This window comes from Aspergillus tanneri (assembly GCF_003426965.1).
Source record: "Aspergillus tanneri strain NIH1004 chromosome Unknown AapTan_8_pilon_pilon_pilon, whole genome shotgun sequence".
Classification (NCBI taxonomy): Eukaryota; Fungi; Ascomycota; class Eurotiomycetes; order Eurotiales; family Aspergillaceae; genus Aspergillus; species Aspergillus tanneri.
Window position 1 is genome coordinate 3,158,653 of NW_022984635.1, and position 14,851 is coordinate 3,173,503.

At 54.7% G+C, this 14,851-nt stretch overlaps 4 protein-coding genes across 4 annotated transcripts; 2 read left to right on the top strand and 2 right to left on the bottom strand.

Moving 5' to 3' along the window:
- Positions 1-11: 11 nt before the first annotated feature.
- On the top strand, positions 12-4,389 carry ATNIH1004_011610 (uncharacterized protein; the record flags this gene model as incomplete). Its single annotated transcript, XM_033576172.1, has 6 exons — positions 12-141; positions 199-1,651; positions 1,805-1,924; positions 2,141-2,870; positions 2,926-3,181; positions 3,239-4,389. The coding sequence occupies 6 exons, from the start codon at positions 12-14 to the stop codon at positions 4,387-4,389; spliced, it is 3,840 nt and encodes a 1,279-aa protein (XP_033422027.1).
- A 193-nt stretch (positions 4,390-4,582) lies between these two features.
- Positions 4,583-5,578, bottom strand: ATNIH1004_011611 (NADP-dependent oxidoreductase; the record flags this gene model as incomplete). The annotated part of the gene is made up of 1 exon (XM_033576173.1): positions 4,583-5,578. One exon carries the CDS (start codon positions 5,576-5,578, stop codon positions 4,583-4,585), a length of 996 nt encoding a protein of 331 aa, XP_033422028.1.
- Positions 5,579-5,868: 290 nt separating this feature from the next.
- On the bottom strand, positions 5,869-6,759 carry ATNIH1004_011612 (uncharacterized protein; the record flags this gene model as incomplete). Its single annotated transcript, XM_033576174.1, has 2 exons — positions 5,869-6,560; positions 6,621-6,759. 2 exons carry the CDS (start codon positions 6,757-6,759, stop codon positions 5,869-5,871), a joined length of 831 nt encoding a protein of 276 aa, XP_033422029.1.
- A 505-nt stretch (positions 6,760-7,264) lies between these two features.
- Positions 7,265-14,568, top strand: ATNIH1004_011613 (type I polyketide synthase; the record flags this gene model as incomplete). Its single annotated transcript, XM_033576175.1, has 4 exons — positions 7,265-7,604; positions 7,663-7,931; positions 7,995-14,346; positions 14,408-14,568. 4 exons carry the CDS (start codon positions 7,265-7,267, stop codon positions 14,566-14,568), a joined length of 7,122 nt encoding a protein of 2,373 aa, XP_033422030.1.
- Positions 14,569-14,851: the final 283 nt, after the last annotated feature.

Genomic DNA, 14,851 nt, shown 5'->3' on the forward strand with positions numbered 1-14,851 from the left:
GGTCGCGAAACATGTATCAAAAGTTCCACATCGGACAACAAACCGATACATATGCTCACACCCTCGACGTCTCCAAGTTCCCCAGCATTGAGCAACTCAGAGCGACCTTGGCTGAAATTTTTGGATTTGCCGATGCAAAGAGTGCGCACTGCCCCCCGTTCTCAGGGGATCATTGCAGACTTGGCTAACTCGCGATAGCATTATGGCTTGTCGACGAAAATGGGAACCCGTTATCGGATCTCCAGAGCGTGGCTACGACGACAGACAATGTCGAAGTGCGAGCGACAGCGCATGAGTCCATCCGCGAGCCTCCCGGGCCTCGCCTTATCCCGTTCGTTGGCAACCGCTACGAGCTGTATCCAGACGTTCTCGGAAACTACGACCGCTTATTCTCGCTCTACGGGCCAATGATCAAGACGGTCAATATGGGAACCACCATCTACCACACAAACGACCCCGCCATTGCCCGCCACGTGCTGCGCGAGGATCACCTCTTCACCAAGACCACGTCCGACCCATCACACCCGTTGCACTACATGGCGGACCAGGACTGCCTGTTTACTTGCGACAGCGCATCTCCAGCTTTTGCGCCGAGCCACAAATTTGTGCCTCCCACGATGTCGCCACGAGCTATCGCCCACTTTCTGCCACTGATTCAGGATGCGGCTCAATCCATCTTTCCGGCATTCGATCACTTGGCCGACGCGAATCTCGCAATCAATGTCTACCAGTACATGTTCAAGCTCGCCGCTCAGATTGTCTGGCGAGTCATGCTCAATCAGGACCTGAAGCATTTTGAGTCGCCCAAGACGCCGCCGTCGTTTCCCGTTCGGCTCTTTGGCCAGTACCTCTCGCTGATGAAGAAATCATCCATGCGGCCGCAGTGGATCAAATATCTTCCCTTTGGCGATACCGTCAAATTGAAAAGTGTCCGCCAGCAAGTGCTGGATACAACCGAAGAGGCCATGAAGGCGAGCGTGCAAGCGGACGGTCCTCCCCTCGGTTTATCCGAGCCCACTGCCATTCAGAGCGCTACCTGCGTGGCTGACTTCTTGTACCGTGCGCGCGACAAGCAGGGCAAAGGGCTCCCGTATGAGCTGGTTCTCGGCAATGTGGTAGTGAGCTGTGGTGCGGGGTTCACCACCAGTTCATCTCTGCTCTCCTGGGCTCTGTATTCCCTCGTGCGGTATCCTGGTAACCAGCAACGACTCTTCGAGGAGATCAGCAGCCACCGTAGTAGTAACGATGGCCGATGGACCTACGATGACATCCATGGGATGAAGTTTCTCGACTGCTTCGTCAAAGAGGTTCTGCGTCTTCATAGCCCCAGCTTTCAGACAGCACGCAACGCAAAACAAGATGCGGTCCTGCCCGGTGGGTACCTGATCCCCAAGGGTTCCATTGTCATTGCCTGCTTTCCGAGTTTACACAAGAACCCAGCCCATTGGGAGAATCCGCAGCGTTTTGACCCGCACCGGTGGGCGCAGCAAGGTCTTGCGACGCAAATGGCTCGCCAAGGGTCATACACTCCATTTGCAGCAGGGGCTCGCGGCTGTGTGGGCTTCAATTTGGCGCTGACCCAGGTCAAGATAGTTCTGGTCGAGTTGGTCTACCGATACGAATTTGACGACTCGTCACCGGAGACAGTCGTGTACGATCCCGAGTTCTTGGTCGTGAGGCCCTTGAATTTCTACGCGGGAATAACGAGGCGCATGCATCCAGATTAACAGTGTAGATGTTTCTTGGTTCTGAACTGTGTTGAATGCCGTTTGTAGTGATGACCCTGTACATACTCTATTCGCAGTTTCGCGCCTGCGTTGCTTCTTAAGTCGCCATGGCCAGATTTGGCTGATCCCGTCGGCGGCCCCGATTTGCTTAGGCCCGCCAGGCCATCCTGCATGGCCAAACCGGTTGTGACCAGATTGTAAGCGGCTGCTTCCCTAGTTTGTTTTACTGTTGCTGGATCTCGCGTAACTCGCGGACGGTTAGTTTCATCACTACCATGTGGACACCAGCAGTGCCGCTGGTATAACTTATTAAAGTCAGTGTCTTCGTGCACCTGGTTCCAACTATCAAGGGTATCTTAAGAAGCATCAATAATGTGTGGAATCTCTGCGTGTCTCTCGCTTGCACCGGCTAGGAATGGCTACGCGAAACATGCAGGTGTTACCAGCAACGGGGAATCCAGGCCCCGCATCACGACCAACAGGGAAGGACATCCTCTTGCGACGCAGCTTCAAGCCTCGTTGGATGTGATTGCCCACCGCGGCCCTGACGATTCCGGGGTCTGGATAAATGAGACCGAGAAGGTCGGGCTGGGCCACTGTCGGCTCTCCATCAACGATCTATCATCTGCTGGGCGTCAACCTCTCCACAGCAGCGACGGCCACGTTCACGTTGTGGTCAATGGCGAGATTTACGACTATGATCGATTACGGTATGAGTGCGAAACCATTCACCATTACGCCTTCCAGGGCGACAGCGACAGCGAACTTGTGCTGGCGCTTTACCAAGTCTTTGGTGCCCCAGGGTTCTTTGCCCATCTGCGAGGGGAATTTGCATTTGTGCTCTATGATGACCGCCCAGGTTCTCGACGATTGATTGCGGCACGCGACCGTTATGGAATCAAGCCCCTGGTCTATACTCGACTCGGGTCCAGCCTCCTCATCGCGTCCGAGGCCAAGGCTTTCTTACCTTTCGGCTGGAGTCCTCGCTGGGATGTTTGCGCAATTGCCGACGCAGGTTGGATGTTTGACGACCGAACGCTGTTCCGCGGTGTTCGAAAGGTGCTACCAGGACACTATCTTGAAACGACGGAAGATGGCGGCGTGCGACAGGTCCAATATTGGGATGCTGAATACGAAGACAAGGTTGGTCCACTGGAGCATCAGTGCGCGGAACCTAAAGCTCACTCTCTTTCCGCAGACAAAACCTGAGATACGCACCATGGACGAAATGGTAGCTGGCGTTCGTGAGCGGCTTGTCGACTCTGTCCGTCTCCGCCTGCGTGCCGATGTGCCTGTTGGCATCTACCTTTCCGGGGGGATCGACTCTTCGGCCATCGCGGGGATCGTCACTGATCTTGCACGCAAGGAACATGCCAAGATTGGAAGCGAACACACCACTGGTGTGACCTGCTTTAGTGTGGCTTTCCCGGAAATCTCGGGCTACGACGAGTCGCGTAAGTCCTGGTGGCTGGTGATCCTGTACTTGTGCTGTACAAACTAACAGCCAGCAGAGATTGCCGAGCGCACCGCTGAATGGCTTGGAGTCAAGACCATCAAGAGAACTATCACCGAGGAGACGCTGGCTGAGAACTTCGAAGACGCTGTTTTCCATTGTGAGCACCACCACTTCGACCTCAATTTTGTGGCCAAATTTGCGCTGTCCACATTGCCGCAGGAACACGGCGTCAAGGTCGTCCTGACTGGCGAAGGCGCCGACGAGCACTTTGCGGGCTATCCATACTTTTTCAGCGAGTTCCTCCGCGAAGCCGATGAAGCCCTCCCGGACTCTCATTTTTCTCAAAACAGTAGCCTTCGGAGCCAAATGTTCGAATCGGCGCAGCGGGAGATGAAAGGCATTTGGCAAAAAGGTGGTGCCACCGCGTACAAGAATAGACCAGCTGTTCCAAGCATCGCAGGGCCGGGGGCAGCAGACATGAGCGATAATCTGCTCGCGTGGCATCCCAGCGCCTCCCTTTTTGCGCCGTGGATACAAGCACGACAAGGCAGCGACGATTGCCGCAGAACCATTCTCAACTCGTATCCAAAAACCGTCCAAGCCAAGATGCGGACCCGATGGCATCCCCTCCATACTTCCATGTACATGTGGAACAAGAACTCGTTGGCCAACGTCTTGCTGTCATGCCTGGGCGATCGCACAGAGATGGCACACAGTGTCGAAGCGCGCACGCCATTTCTCGACCATCACCTCACTGAGTATGTCAACCGATTGCCTCCAAGCGCCAAGTTGCGCTACACGGCGGAAACTGCAAGCGACTCCGGCGAAGTGGGCCCGATCTGGACCAAGTCCAGCGTTGCGTTGCAATCTCTGAATGAAAAATGGATCCTCCGCGAGGCAGTACATCCTTATATAACGGATGAACTGTACAGGCGAAAAAAGCACCCGTTCCTGGCTCCCACTCGATGGGGGAAGGACGGGCCATTGTATCGAAAGCTCAAGGCCCTGCTGACACGAGACGCTGTAGAGGGCCTGGGTTTTGTTAGCTGGACCACGATCCAGGACGCCATGGGGATTGCCTGGGGTGAGGCTGCAGACCCCAAAGCCTTTCGACTTTTGCTTTATTGTGGTGCCTGGGTCACCCTTAGCCAGCGTATGGGTGTAGCCAGGGCAGACGAGGCTGATTGGGAATTACCCGCACTGTAGCGTATGCCTCTATAGCTTTATAGATTATGTTGACCTCCCTAAGCCGCATCCTCATACAGATGTCTCAGATTATACTCTTTTCTATACTTATCAGACTCGCAGCGTTCTTGCCTTTTGCCGGTGGAGAGTGTCGAATGAACTATGTGTTTGCACATACGCTCTAACAGGCACCTTAATCAACGACCAAGTACATTCAGATCAGCACCACAATCTTCCCATGCCCGGCTCCCCTGGAATGAGCGGATTCGTAAGCTTCTCGCACGTCGTTCAAAGACACCACTTTGGATACGTGGCCCCTAATATTACCCCTGGCGACGTGTTCGGTGATACGCGCCATGCTCTCCGCTGAAGGCTCAGCAATCATGTACAGTGCCCGAACACCCTCCTTTCCTTGACTAATACCCTTTTTGTTGTGTTCTTCCCTAAAACCCCAGCTGCAGGCGTCAAAGGACAAGAGGGTACCGTCCGGCTTGACGACAGCCCAGCAGTCTGCGAGAACCTGGGCTCCGACCGAGTCAACTACCACGTCGACTCTGTCTAGAGTGGTGAGATCACCGTACTCGACCACTTCATGAGCTCCGAGGCTCTGTAGGAAGACCTTGTTCCGCTGATTCGAGCTGGAAGCGGCGACAACGTGGTGGCCAGCAAGTACGGCAAACTGCACTAGAAACGTGCCAATGCCGCCCGCTGCTCCGGTAATTAAAACACGCTTTTGTCCGTTCTTTGCTGGAGTCTCGAGGCCAACATGCTTGAACAGTGCCTGATCAGCAGTGAGGGCACTTCCGGGGATGGCAGCAGCCTCCTCCCACGACAGGTTATCTGGCTTCTTGACTGCTTCCTCAATCGTGACAATGGCGTACTCTGCCCACGTTCCTCCCCTTCCGGCATGCGTCATGCCGTATACATGATCTCCGACGCGGAAAGTCGTTTCGCCCTCGTGCACAGCGACGACAATCCCGGAGAAGTCATTCCCCAATGTTGCATGGTTCGGCGGGTAAAGCTCGTTCCACTCGAGATTATCTTTGTACACAGTGGAGGCCTTGACTTGGATCAACAATTCGCCCGGTTTCGTTATCTGGGCTTTGGGGATGTTGTCGTGGACTTCGATGGCCGAGGATGGGGCAATATTCCCGGGAAACCCATATGGGACTCCCTCGGGTGAGGTGGGTCGGACTCGTGCAGCTCTCATCGTCGTCTTGGTAGTTAACTTGGACTAGGGTATCCCTCAAATACGGCGCCCGGGCTTGTAATCTATATCAACGGTCGTACGGTGATTTGCCAAATGTGGAGAGCCCGCCAGATCCTCCCAACTCGGCGTCGGGCAAGAGCTCAGCAAGTCACAAGCGACCATTGGCCTGGTGTACGTTATCATGGCTCATAACTACCATTATGACTGAAACAGAGGTTTACAACAATCATAGAACATCGCTGTGCAGGCGAGAAGTGACGCAAATATATATATGTAGTCTATCCCCTTCTCTATGCCCGCGCTAAAGCCCAGTTGATTTCTCGAAGTACAGCTTTGATCTCACTCTGTTTCTTTGGCATGTCGTGTAGCCCGCTATGTACAACTGTTTTGGAAACAGACTGCTCGCAAAGAGTCCTGGAAAGCTGCGCCATTTGGATCAAGTACTCAAAGTCATTTTGGCCCCAAACATGGATGGTTGGAACTTGTATCTTTTGTGTCAGCGCCGATGAATACATCACGCGAGGAATCTCGTCCAACTCTCCGTAGCGATATATATCCATATCAGTCCACGGAAATTGGGGGTCTTTCGCGCCGGCTTCGACGACTGTTCGTTGAAGTATCTCGACAAATTCTCGCTCTTCGCTCGTCAGGTCTTTCCCTATGGGCCCGGCTCTGTTCGTCACGTCGTATCCCCTTGCTCGCAGCTTCGATATGATGCCGTGGCCCATGTTCGCATCCGAGCTGCATGGCATGGCGGTGGAGAAAAGACAAGCAAACTTGACTGCGATCGGGCTGCCGACCGTCTGCTGCTGATGGAAGTAGGACAAGGTGAGCGCTGAGCCTTGACTGAAGCCAAAGATCCCTTCAAATGGGCCTTCATCTTCAAGGGTGTCTTCGAGGTAACGGACCGCCTGAGCGATGTCGGAAGGAGAGTAGCCTTGAGTGTGAGAATAGTATGGACCCGGCTGGAATTCTGAGACGCCTGGAGCCCAATATGTTAGCGACAAACCACAACGGTGTCTCCGCCTCACGGCTCACGTACCGGGTCCTCTTGCACACTCAAAGGGCCCGTCTACAAAGATGAGTTCGAAACTGGGATCGAGCTCGCGCCGCAGGTTGGACATTTGCCGTTCGAGAATGGCGCCGGAACTGCCAGCGCCATGCAGACAGAGGATCCTCATGGTTAGGTTCAGTCACGCACTTGGTAATTTGAGGGTAACAAGTATTCTTAGCGCTGATTCCGTGCTTCGCTTATTTGTGGGGAAATGCTTCGAGCGCACCGGGCCATCGCCCAATGCAGCGCGCCGCGCCCGAATCGAGTCTCCGTCGTGGGCGGCCCCAACCAGAACAGACAGTCGCTGCCACGCTATGCCCTTTAGAGCCAGGGCGATCCAGTATATCCTCGCTCCATATGTCTCTATCGCACACGCAATGAATCCACCGGAGCTGTAGTATAAGCTGTGCAACGTGTTGAACGCTGTGGGCAAAGTGGGTTTGTATTTAAGACACAGGGGCCATGCAAAATCACTGCAGCGACCTCTAACTGAACTGCTGATAAGGTCGTGTGCGGTCAGCCTACATGTCCGTGCCTGTTTTTCTCATCCTGTGTCCTACTCGTGGCCACAGTGTGACCGTTATTCATCCAGTGCCAAATCTACACCCAGTCGCAGCCACTGACCCTTCGTCATGGACTTTTCCCCGTCAGACAAGCAGGAACCCATCGCCATTATTGGAGCCGCATGTCGCTTCGCTGGTGGAGCATCCTCTCTAGACTCACTATGGGATATGATCAGCAAGGTCAAGACTGGCCATGGTGCAGTCCCCGGCGATAGGTGGGATAGCAACATGTGGCATCATCCCGATCCAGACCGAAAGGGCGGCATTCTCCCACAGCATGGTTACTTTCTGGAGCAGGACATTGGCCACTTTGACGCTCCTTTTTTCTCTGTAACGGAAAAGGAAGCTGCTTCTATGGACCCCATGAAGAGAATGCTGCTGGAAGTATCTTATGAGAGCTTTGAAAATGGTCAGTGCGATTTCCGTGCATCTCTGTTAGTCCCAAACTGCTGCTAATTGGCGTGTAGCTGGGATACCCATGGAGCACCTGATAAACAGCCGTACGGGTTGCTACGTCGGTTGCATGACAAACGACTACGAAATGATCTCGTTGCATGACATCTACGATATCGGCCATCCAGCAGCAACCGGACTAAGCGAAGCCATGACCGCGAATCGCGTGTCTTGGTTCTTTGGCCTTAAAGGCCCCAGCTTGACGCTCGATACTGCTTGTAGCTCTTCACTCTACGCGCTGCACTTGGCGTGTCAGTCCTTGAGGCTGAGAGAAACAAACATGGTATGCTAAGACACCACAGCCGGTTGCATCTTGACATGGTAACTTATTACTTGGCTTGTCTAGTCACTCATTACGGGGGTCAACCTTCTCATCAACCCCAATACCTCACACCAGCTGACTGCAATGCACATGCTCAGCCCTGAAGGCATCTCACATACCTTCGATGACCGGGCCAATGGATATGGCCGTGGTGACGGCATTGGATCTATGGTCGTCAAGCGTCTCTCAGACGCTCTACGCGACGGCGATACAATCCGCGCAGTGATTCGTGGATCTGGAGTCAACGCGGATGGCAAGACCCCCAGCGTCACTCAACCGAGCTCCACAGCGCAAGCCGAACTCATTATCCAGACCTACGAGGACGCCGGCCTGGATCTGTCGCAAACAGGGTACTTCGAGTGCCATGGGACAGGAACGCCCATTGGTGACCCTCTCGAGCTTACTGCAATTGCGTCGACCCTGGGTGCAGCGCGACGCGCAGCTGGAAAGCCCCCTCTCCACATTGGAAGCATCAAACCCACGGTGGGCCACACAGAGGGATGTGCTGGCCTGGCTGGCGTTTTCAAATCCATACTACTACTGGAAAAAGGAATGCTGGTCCCCACATTCGGCGTGGAGCGCATCAACCCAAAACTCAAGTTGGCTGACTGGCATCTTACGCTCCCAGACGAAGTCGCCAGATGGCCCACGCCAGGGCTGCGTCGAATCAGTGTCAACTCCTTTGGGTTTGGTGGAGCAAACGCTCACGTTATCCTGGACGATGCGTACCATTATCTCCATGACAGGGGACTGGAGGGCAGGCACAACACTGTCATCGGTGACTTTGGCTCAGACTCCGGCTTCGAGGACACATCAGTCAACGGAGCTGACGAGCCAGGCAAGAAGCTATTCGTCTTGAGTGGTAGGGGCCAGACTGGAGCCAAGCGAGTGTCTGAGGCTCTCCATGCATGGCTGCAACAAAATCCAGAGGACAAAAACGATCCAGCCTTGTTGGAGAATCTCGCATTTACACTTGCGCATCACCGCACGCATCTGGAGAACAGAACTTTTGCGATTGCAAATTCGACATCTGAGCTCATAGAAAAGCTATCCAAAGGCCTGGTCGCATCGACTCGCTCGCAACGCCATGGCAGCAACCTCGTTATGGTGTTTACCGGTCAGGGTGCTCAATGGCCAGCAATGGGTCTCGAACTGCTCGCAAACTCGACGTTTCGCTCAAGCATCGAGGCCTCCCAAAGTTATCTCGAGGACCTGGGCTGCACGTGGAACGCAATCGATGAATTGAGCACGAAAACAAATGCCAATGTCAACCGCCCGGAGTACAGCCAGCCACTATGCACGGTGGTTCAAGTCGCCTTGGTTGACCTGCTTCGCTCCTGGGAGGTCATGCCCAAAGCTACAATCGGACACTCGAGCGGGGAGATTGCTGCTGCATACGCTGCAACTCTTCTTACGCACTACGACGCCGTAAAGCTGGCCTACGTCCGAGGGGTCAGTTCCGCCGCAGTCTCCAAGCCAGGTGCAATGATGGCTGCTGGTATTTCTGAGGATGAGGCGCAGGCATACCTTGAGAAGGTCCCCGCCGACTCGGCCGTAGTTGCTTGCGTCAACAGCCCATCCAGTGTGACGCTCTCTGGCGATGTTGACGCCATTGCTCAGCTGGAAACCCTGATATCGGGCGATGGTAAATTCGCCCGCAAGCTCAAGGTCACCACTGCATACCACTCCCCTCACATGCGTGAGGTCTCGTCAACCTACTTGGACATGATTGGCGAACTAAAACCCAAGGAGGGCGACGTGGAAGGGGAGACGCCCGTCATGTACTCGTCTCTTACGGGATCTATCGTTGCTTCAGCAAAGGAGCTTAACGCTCAGTACTGGGTCAACAATATGCAGAACCCCGTCAGGTTTTTACAGGCACTGATTGCACTGTTAAAGCATAAGAGAGTTGCAGCAGGGGGTAGCCGACCAGTGCCAATCCAGTGGGGCAGCTTCCTCGAGGTTGGCCCCCACGCTGCTCTTCAAGGGCCCGTGCGTCAGATTATCGACGCAAGTAACAACAGATTTGCCAAGTCTGCCCCATACGTCTCCATGCTGGTTCGCGGCCAGGACGCAACGGAGACGGCTCTGAACGCCGCGGGTGTGCTGTGGGCGGCCGGCTGCCCGATCAAGCTGGCTGAAGTCAACCAGCAGACATCAACGGGAAGTAACCCCCCTCAAATGCTTTGTAGCTTGCCCAGCTATCCTTGGAGCCACGCAAAAAGGTTCTGGCACGAATCGTACACGTCTCGATCGTATCGTTTCCCCCCACATGCGCGCACCGACTATCTGGGAATGGCCGAGGACTCCCAAAACAGCCTCGAGCCACGATGGAGGAACTACTTGCGCATCTCGGAGAACCCGTGGATTGAGGATCACATCATTACCGGTACTGTGCTGTACCCGGGCGCGGGCATGCTGGTGATGGCATTGGAAGGCGCATTGCGCATTGCCGACTCTTCCAAGACGATTGAAGGTTTCCGCATGAACGACGTCACTTTTGAGCGCGGTCTGGTCATCTCCCTGGATGAAGAAGCCCCGGTGGAGACGCGCCTCAGCTTCTACCCCGACGGAACACGGCCCAGCTCATGGGCCTTCACTGTCTATTCAATGACCAACGGCTCGCCATGGGGGAAGCACTGCGCCGGGACTGTTACTGTTGTGTACCAGAAGGGAGTCAGTGATATCGAACCAGACGGGGTGAATGCCTCGTGGCAGCAACAGTTGGCCACACGCAGGGCGCTACTATCCGAGGCAGATTCCATCACTATCGACGTGGGTGCATTCTACAAGAATCTGGAGGCCATTGGCATGCAATACGGGCCGTCCTTTTGCAATGTCAAGTGCCTCACAGCAGTGCCCTCGCAAAAGGCCTCGTACGGGTCGGTGGCCGTTCCAGACACCAAGTCGACAATGCCCGGAGGGTACGAGACCCCTCACCTCATTCATCCAGCAACCATGGACTCCATATTCCATTTGGTAATTGCATCTCTCGATGCTGGCCAACCGGTAAAGCAAGCCGCGGTCCCGTACAGCATTGACGAGATTTTCGTGGCCCATGATCAGCCTAAGGAGGTTGGAACACTCTACTCTGGCTACGGTCGCTTACTCTCCCAGACTGGCCACGAGATCATCACGGACCTCGTTGTCTCCGACGAGGACTGGACACGACCAAAGCTGACTGTCAAGGGCTTTGCCCTTCGCCAGGTGACCTCTGACACAGGTGGGGAGTCTTCCGATGCTGCTCCTTCCCGTCGTCCCACGCGGAAATGCGCTGACATCTCGTGGATTCCTGATTTGTCCTTTGTCACCAGCAGCGAGCAGCTCACGAGGATCAGTCCTTCCAGAAACGCGGCTGGGTTAGTCACCAGCTGGCTCGATTCCGTTTTCTTGAAGGAGGCAAACACCGGTGTCCTTGTTGTCTTGTTTGATGAATCTGAGTCTAGTCACAATGTGCTTCGTCGCCTCAACAGCCAGAGGTATGGGCCAAAGACGATTATTGCCGTCGCCGCATCCGAGTCCATCTCGCAGATGATGAAGAGCACACTGGGCGAAGGCACTGAGAAGCTGGACATTACATATCAGACGCTGTCTGAGAGCCTCTCTGTCGAGATGCTGGACCCAGAAGCCAATGATGTTGTTCTCGCTCTGGGTGTTTCCGACCTCGATCGACACGCTGCCACGCTGGCAAAGTTGGCTCCTCTGGTATGCCTCACTTCTGCCAGTCACCCAGGTGAAGTCGGCCCCATTCCGTCAGAGAGGACGTGGGTTGGCAGCGTTGCAGACGATGATATCTACGTCCTTTGCAGTTCAAGACCAAAGTCCCTTCCGGTTGAGTTGCCTGACACGGTCGTGATCCTCCTGCCCGAGACGCCGTCCGTTGCGCAGAGGGAATTTGCGGCGGAGCTTCAGGCAAAGCTTGACCAAGCCGGTCACTCGGTTTCTGCGACGAATTTTACTCCGGAGAGTATAGCTTTACTCGCTCACAAACATGTTATATCTCTGCTTGAAACTGACAGTCCTCTTGTGTACGCCTGGAACGAGGATCAATTCCACACATTTAAGAAACTCATCTCTACCGTGGGCCATCTTTTCTGGATTACCCATGGCAGTGTGATGGAGAGCTGGTCGAACGGGGTCGAATTTGCGACGACCCAGGGCCTGTTCCGCGTGATGCGCAACGAATATCCCGTTGCTGTCCTGCCTGTTCTCGATCTGTCCGCAGTCGCTGACATTTCCAGCCCCCAATACGCGGATCTGGTCCTCGATGTGTGGCGATCGTCCCTGCCGGACGACGGAGAAATGGAATACGCCGAGTACAACGGCCTGGTCTATATCCCTCGAGCCACCGAGGACGCGGGCTTCGATTACGAGCTTCAGCTGGCAAACAATACCGCAAAGCCAATCGAGTCAACCCTTGGCGCTGCCCGGCAGCCGCTAGCAGCAAGCGAGTTGGCATCAGATCAAGCATACATCTGGATCGCCGACGATGAGGCCCAATCACCCCTTAAAGAAGGTCAAGTCGAGATCAAGGTCGAGTATTCTGGTGTCGGCTTGGGCCAGACATTGACCTCTGTCCGCCACGCTGTCGGAACTGTTGCCCGCCTTCACGACTCAGTAAGGGCTCTGCAGCTTGGCCAGCGCGTTGTTGTCTTCTCCGAGGCTGCGGCGAAAACGCACCTCCGCCAAAATCAGGACTTGGTTGCACCGCTGCCCAACGGACTCGCCCCACCTGACGCTGTTACCCTTGTTGAGCCACTTATTACAGCGCAGTATGCACTCCTCGAGATCGCTCATCTCCGTCGCGGGCAAGGACTGCTGCTGGATGACGCCGGGAGCGCTGTCGGCCAAGCTCTGGCACAGGTTGCCAGCGCTATTGGCGCCGATATCTTTGCTCTGGTTGACACCAGAGAAGAACGTGATCTCCTCTCTGGGCGATATGGCATCTCTAAAGACCACATCTTCGACGCTGGTTTGGAGAACTTCGTGCCGCTGATTCAGGCGACTACCGAAAGCCGTGGGGTTGATGTCGTTATCAGCCACCGCACCCATTCCCATGTCCCTGGCTTGATGTCGACTCTGAGTGAGTTTGGCCAGTTTGTTGACCTCACCGGTGAAGGCTTTCGGGCTCTCCTTCCAAGCAGTAAAGCCAACGTTACCTTTTCGCGCATCGACATCGCCGCCGTGATGCAGCGCAGGCCCGCCACTGTCGGGAGGCTCTTTCGACAGGCTTTCAGAGACTACAGCCTGCAGGGGCCATCCCCGCTGACAATTATGCCCGTCAGCAAGCTCGGTAGTACGGTTGATACCGTTTCACCAGGGCACTCTGCCGTGTCCTTTAACAATTCGAGCCCATTGCTCTTGCGGCCACCCCCAGCTGAGCAACTGAAACTTGACCGTGAGGCAACTTATGTTCTGGCCGGCGGCTTGGGCGCTCTTGGCCTACACATTGCCGACTGGATGGTCGAATGCGGCGCCAGAAACCTGGCCTTCCTATCCCGCTCAGGTGGTGCAAGGAATCAGCACGATCTGGACAGATTCACGGAGCGCTCCGTTCGGGTGAAAGCTTTCAAGTGCGACGTCAACGATGCTCGCAGTGTTGCCAAAGCCTTCGCCGCCATCAAGGCCAGTGGCGGCAGGGTTGCGGGCGTGATCCAGCTTGCCATGGTTCTTGACGACGGCATCTTCGATAACATGTCGTTTGATCAGTGGCGCTGTGCCATTGAGCCCAAGACTAAAGGCTCCCGCAACTTGCTTGCCAACCTCTGGCCTGGTGATAAACCCTTCTTTATTCTTCTCTCATCCATAACCGGCGTTATTGGCAACACGGCACAGGCCAACTACGCTGCGGGGAACACGTTTGAGGACGCGTTGGCTCATCACGCCCGCCACCATCTCTGTATCAACGCTACCAGTGTCGATGTCGGTTTGGTCACAGACTCGGCGCACTTTACCAACGCTGGTGAGTTTGGAGACCTCGCTGGGTACCTGGGTCGATACCAGCACGGGTGGCGAGGCCTGCAGACGAATCTTGACGAGCTCGGCGTCGTGCTGCGGGCCATCATGCGAGGCTCGACAACGAATGGACAAAGCGTACCAGCTCAGATAGTCCTCGGTCTGGAAGACTGCATCGAGCATAATCATAACATCGATGGCTTCTCGAGGGACAAGAAGTTTGCGCTTCGCGTCGCGAATTCTGGCAGTGATAACAGCGATAATTCCAACAAGCAAGACGTGGGCTCACTCTTGGCGAGTGCGACAAGCATGGCCCAGGCTGTCGCAGCTGTCGAGGAGAGCATTAAGAGCTTGGTTGCTGCGACCATGGGTGTTTCGGTGGACGAGATCGATGCTCAAAAGCCTCTCTATGACTATGGTGGTGAGTAAAATGCAGTTGCGTACTACAACTCTGAAGACACCATGCTAACCCTTTTCTATAGTTGACTCGCTACAAGCTGTGGAAGTCCGCAATCGTGCGCTGAAGGATATGAAAAGCGACATCTCCGTGTTTGATATCTTGAGTGCTATGCCCTTGGCTGATGTAGCTGGCAAGATTGCTGCCCACAGCCAGCTGGTCAAGATCTCTGCAAGCGAAGAGTGAGATACTCGACCCTTTCACCTGGCTAGCTTTAAATAAAAGAAAATAAATAGACTTTGTCCATTATGCTTTCCTGTAGTGGCGTTCTATCTCTCAGTCTATATATATATATATGGCGTGATCAGACTGGGCTTCCTTACTGAAACAACAAGTGTCCACAAGCAAAAGGCGAAGCCCAGGCATGAAGCCCACTCTCAAAAGACGCGCGGCTGAGCTTTATCGCGGTGAAATCTAACGAGGCAAGTGTCGACCCATATTGCTATGTTCCATCAAGGTGGAGACGGTT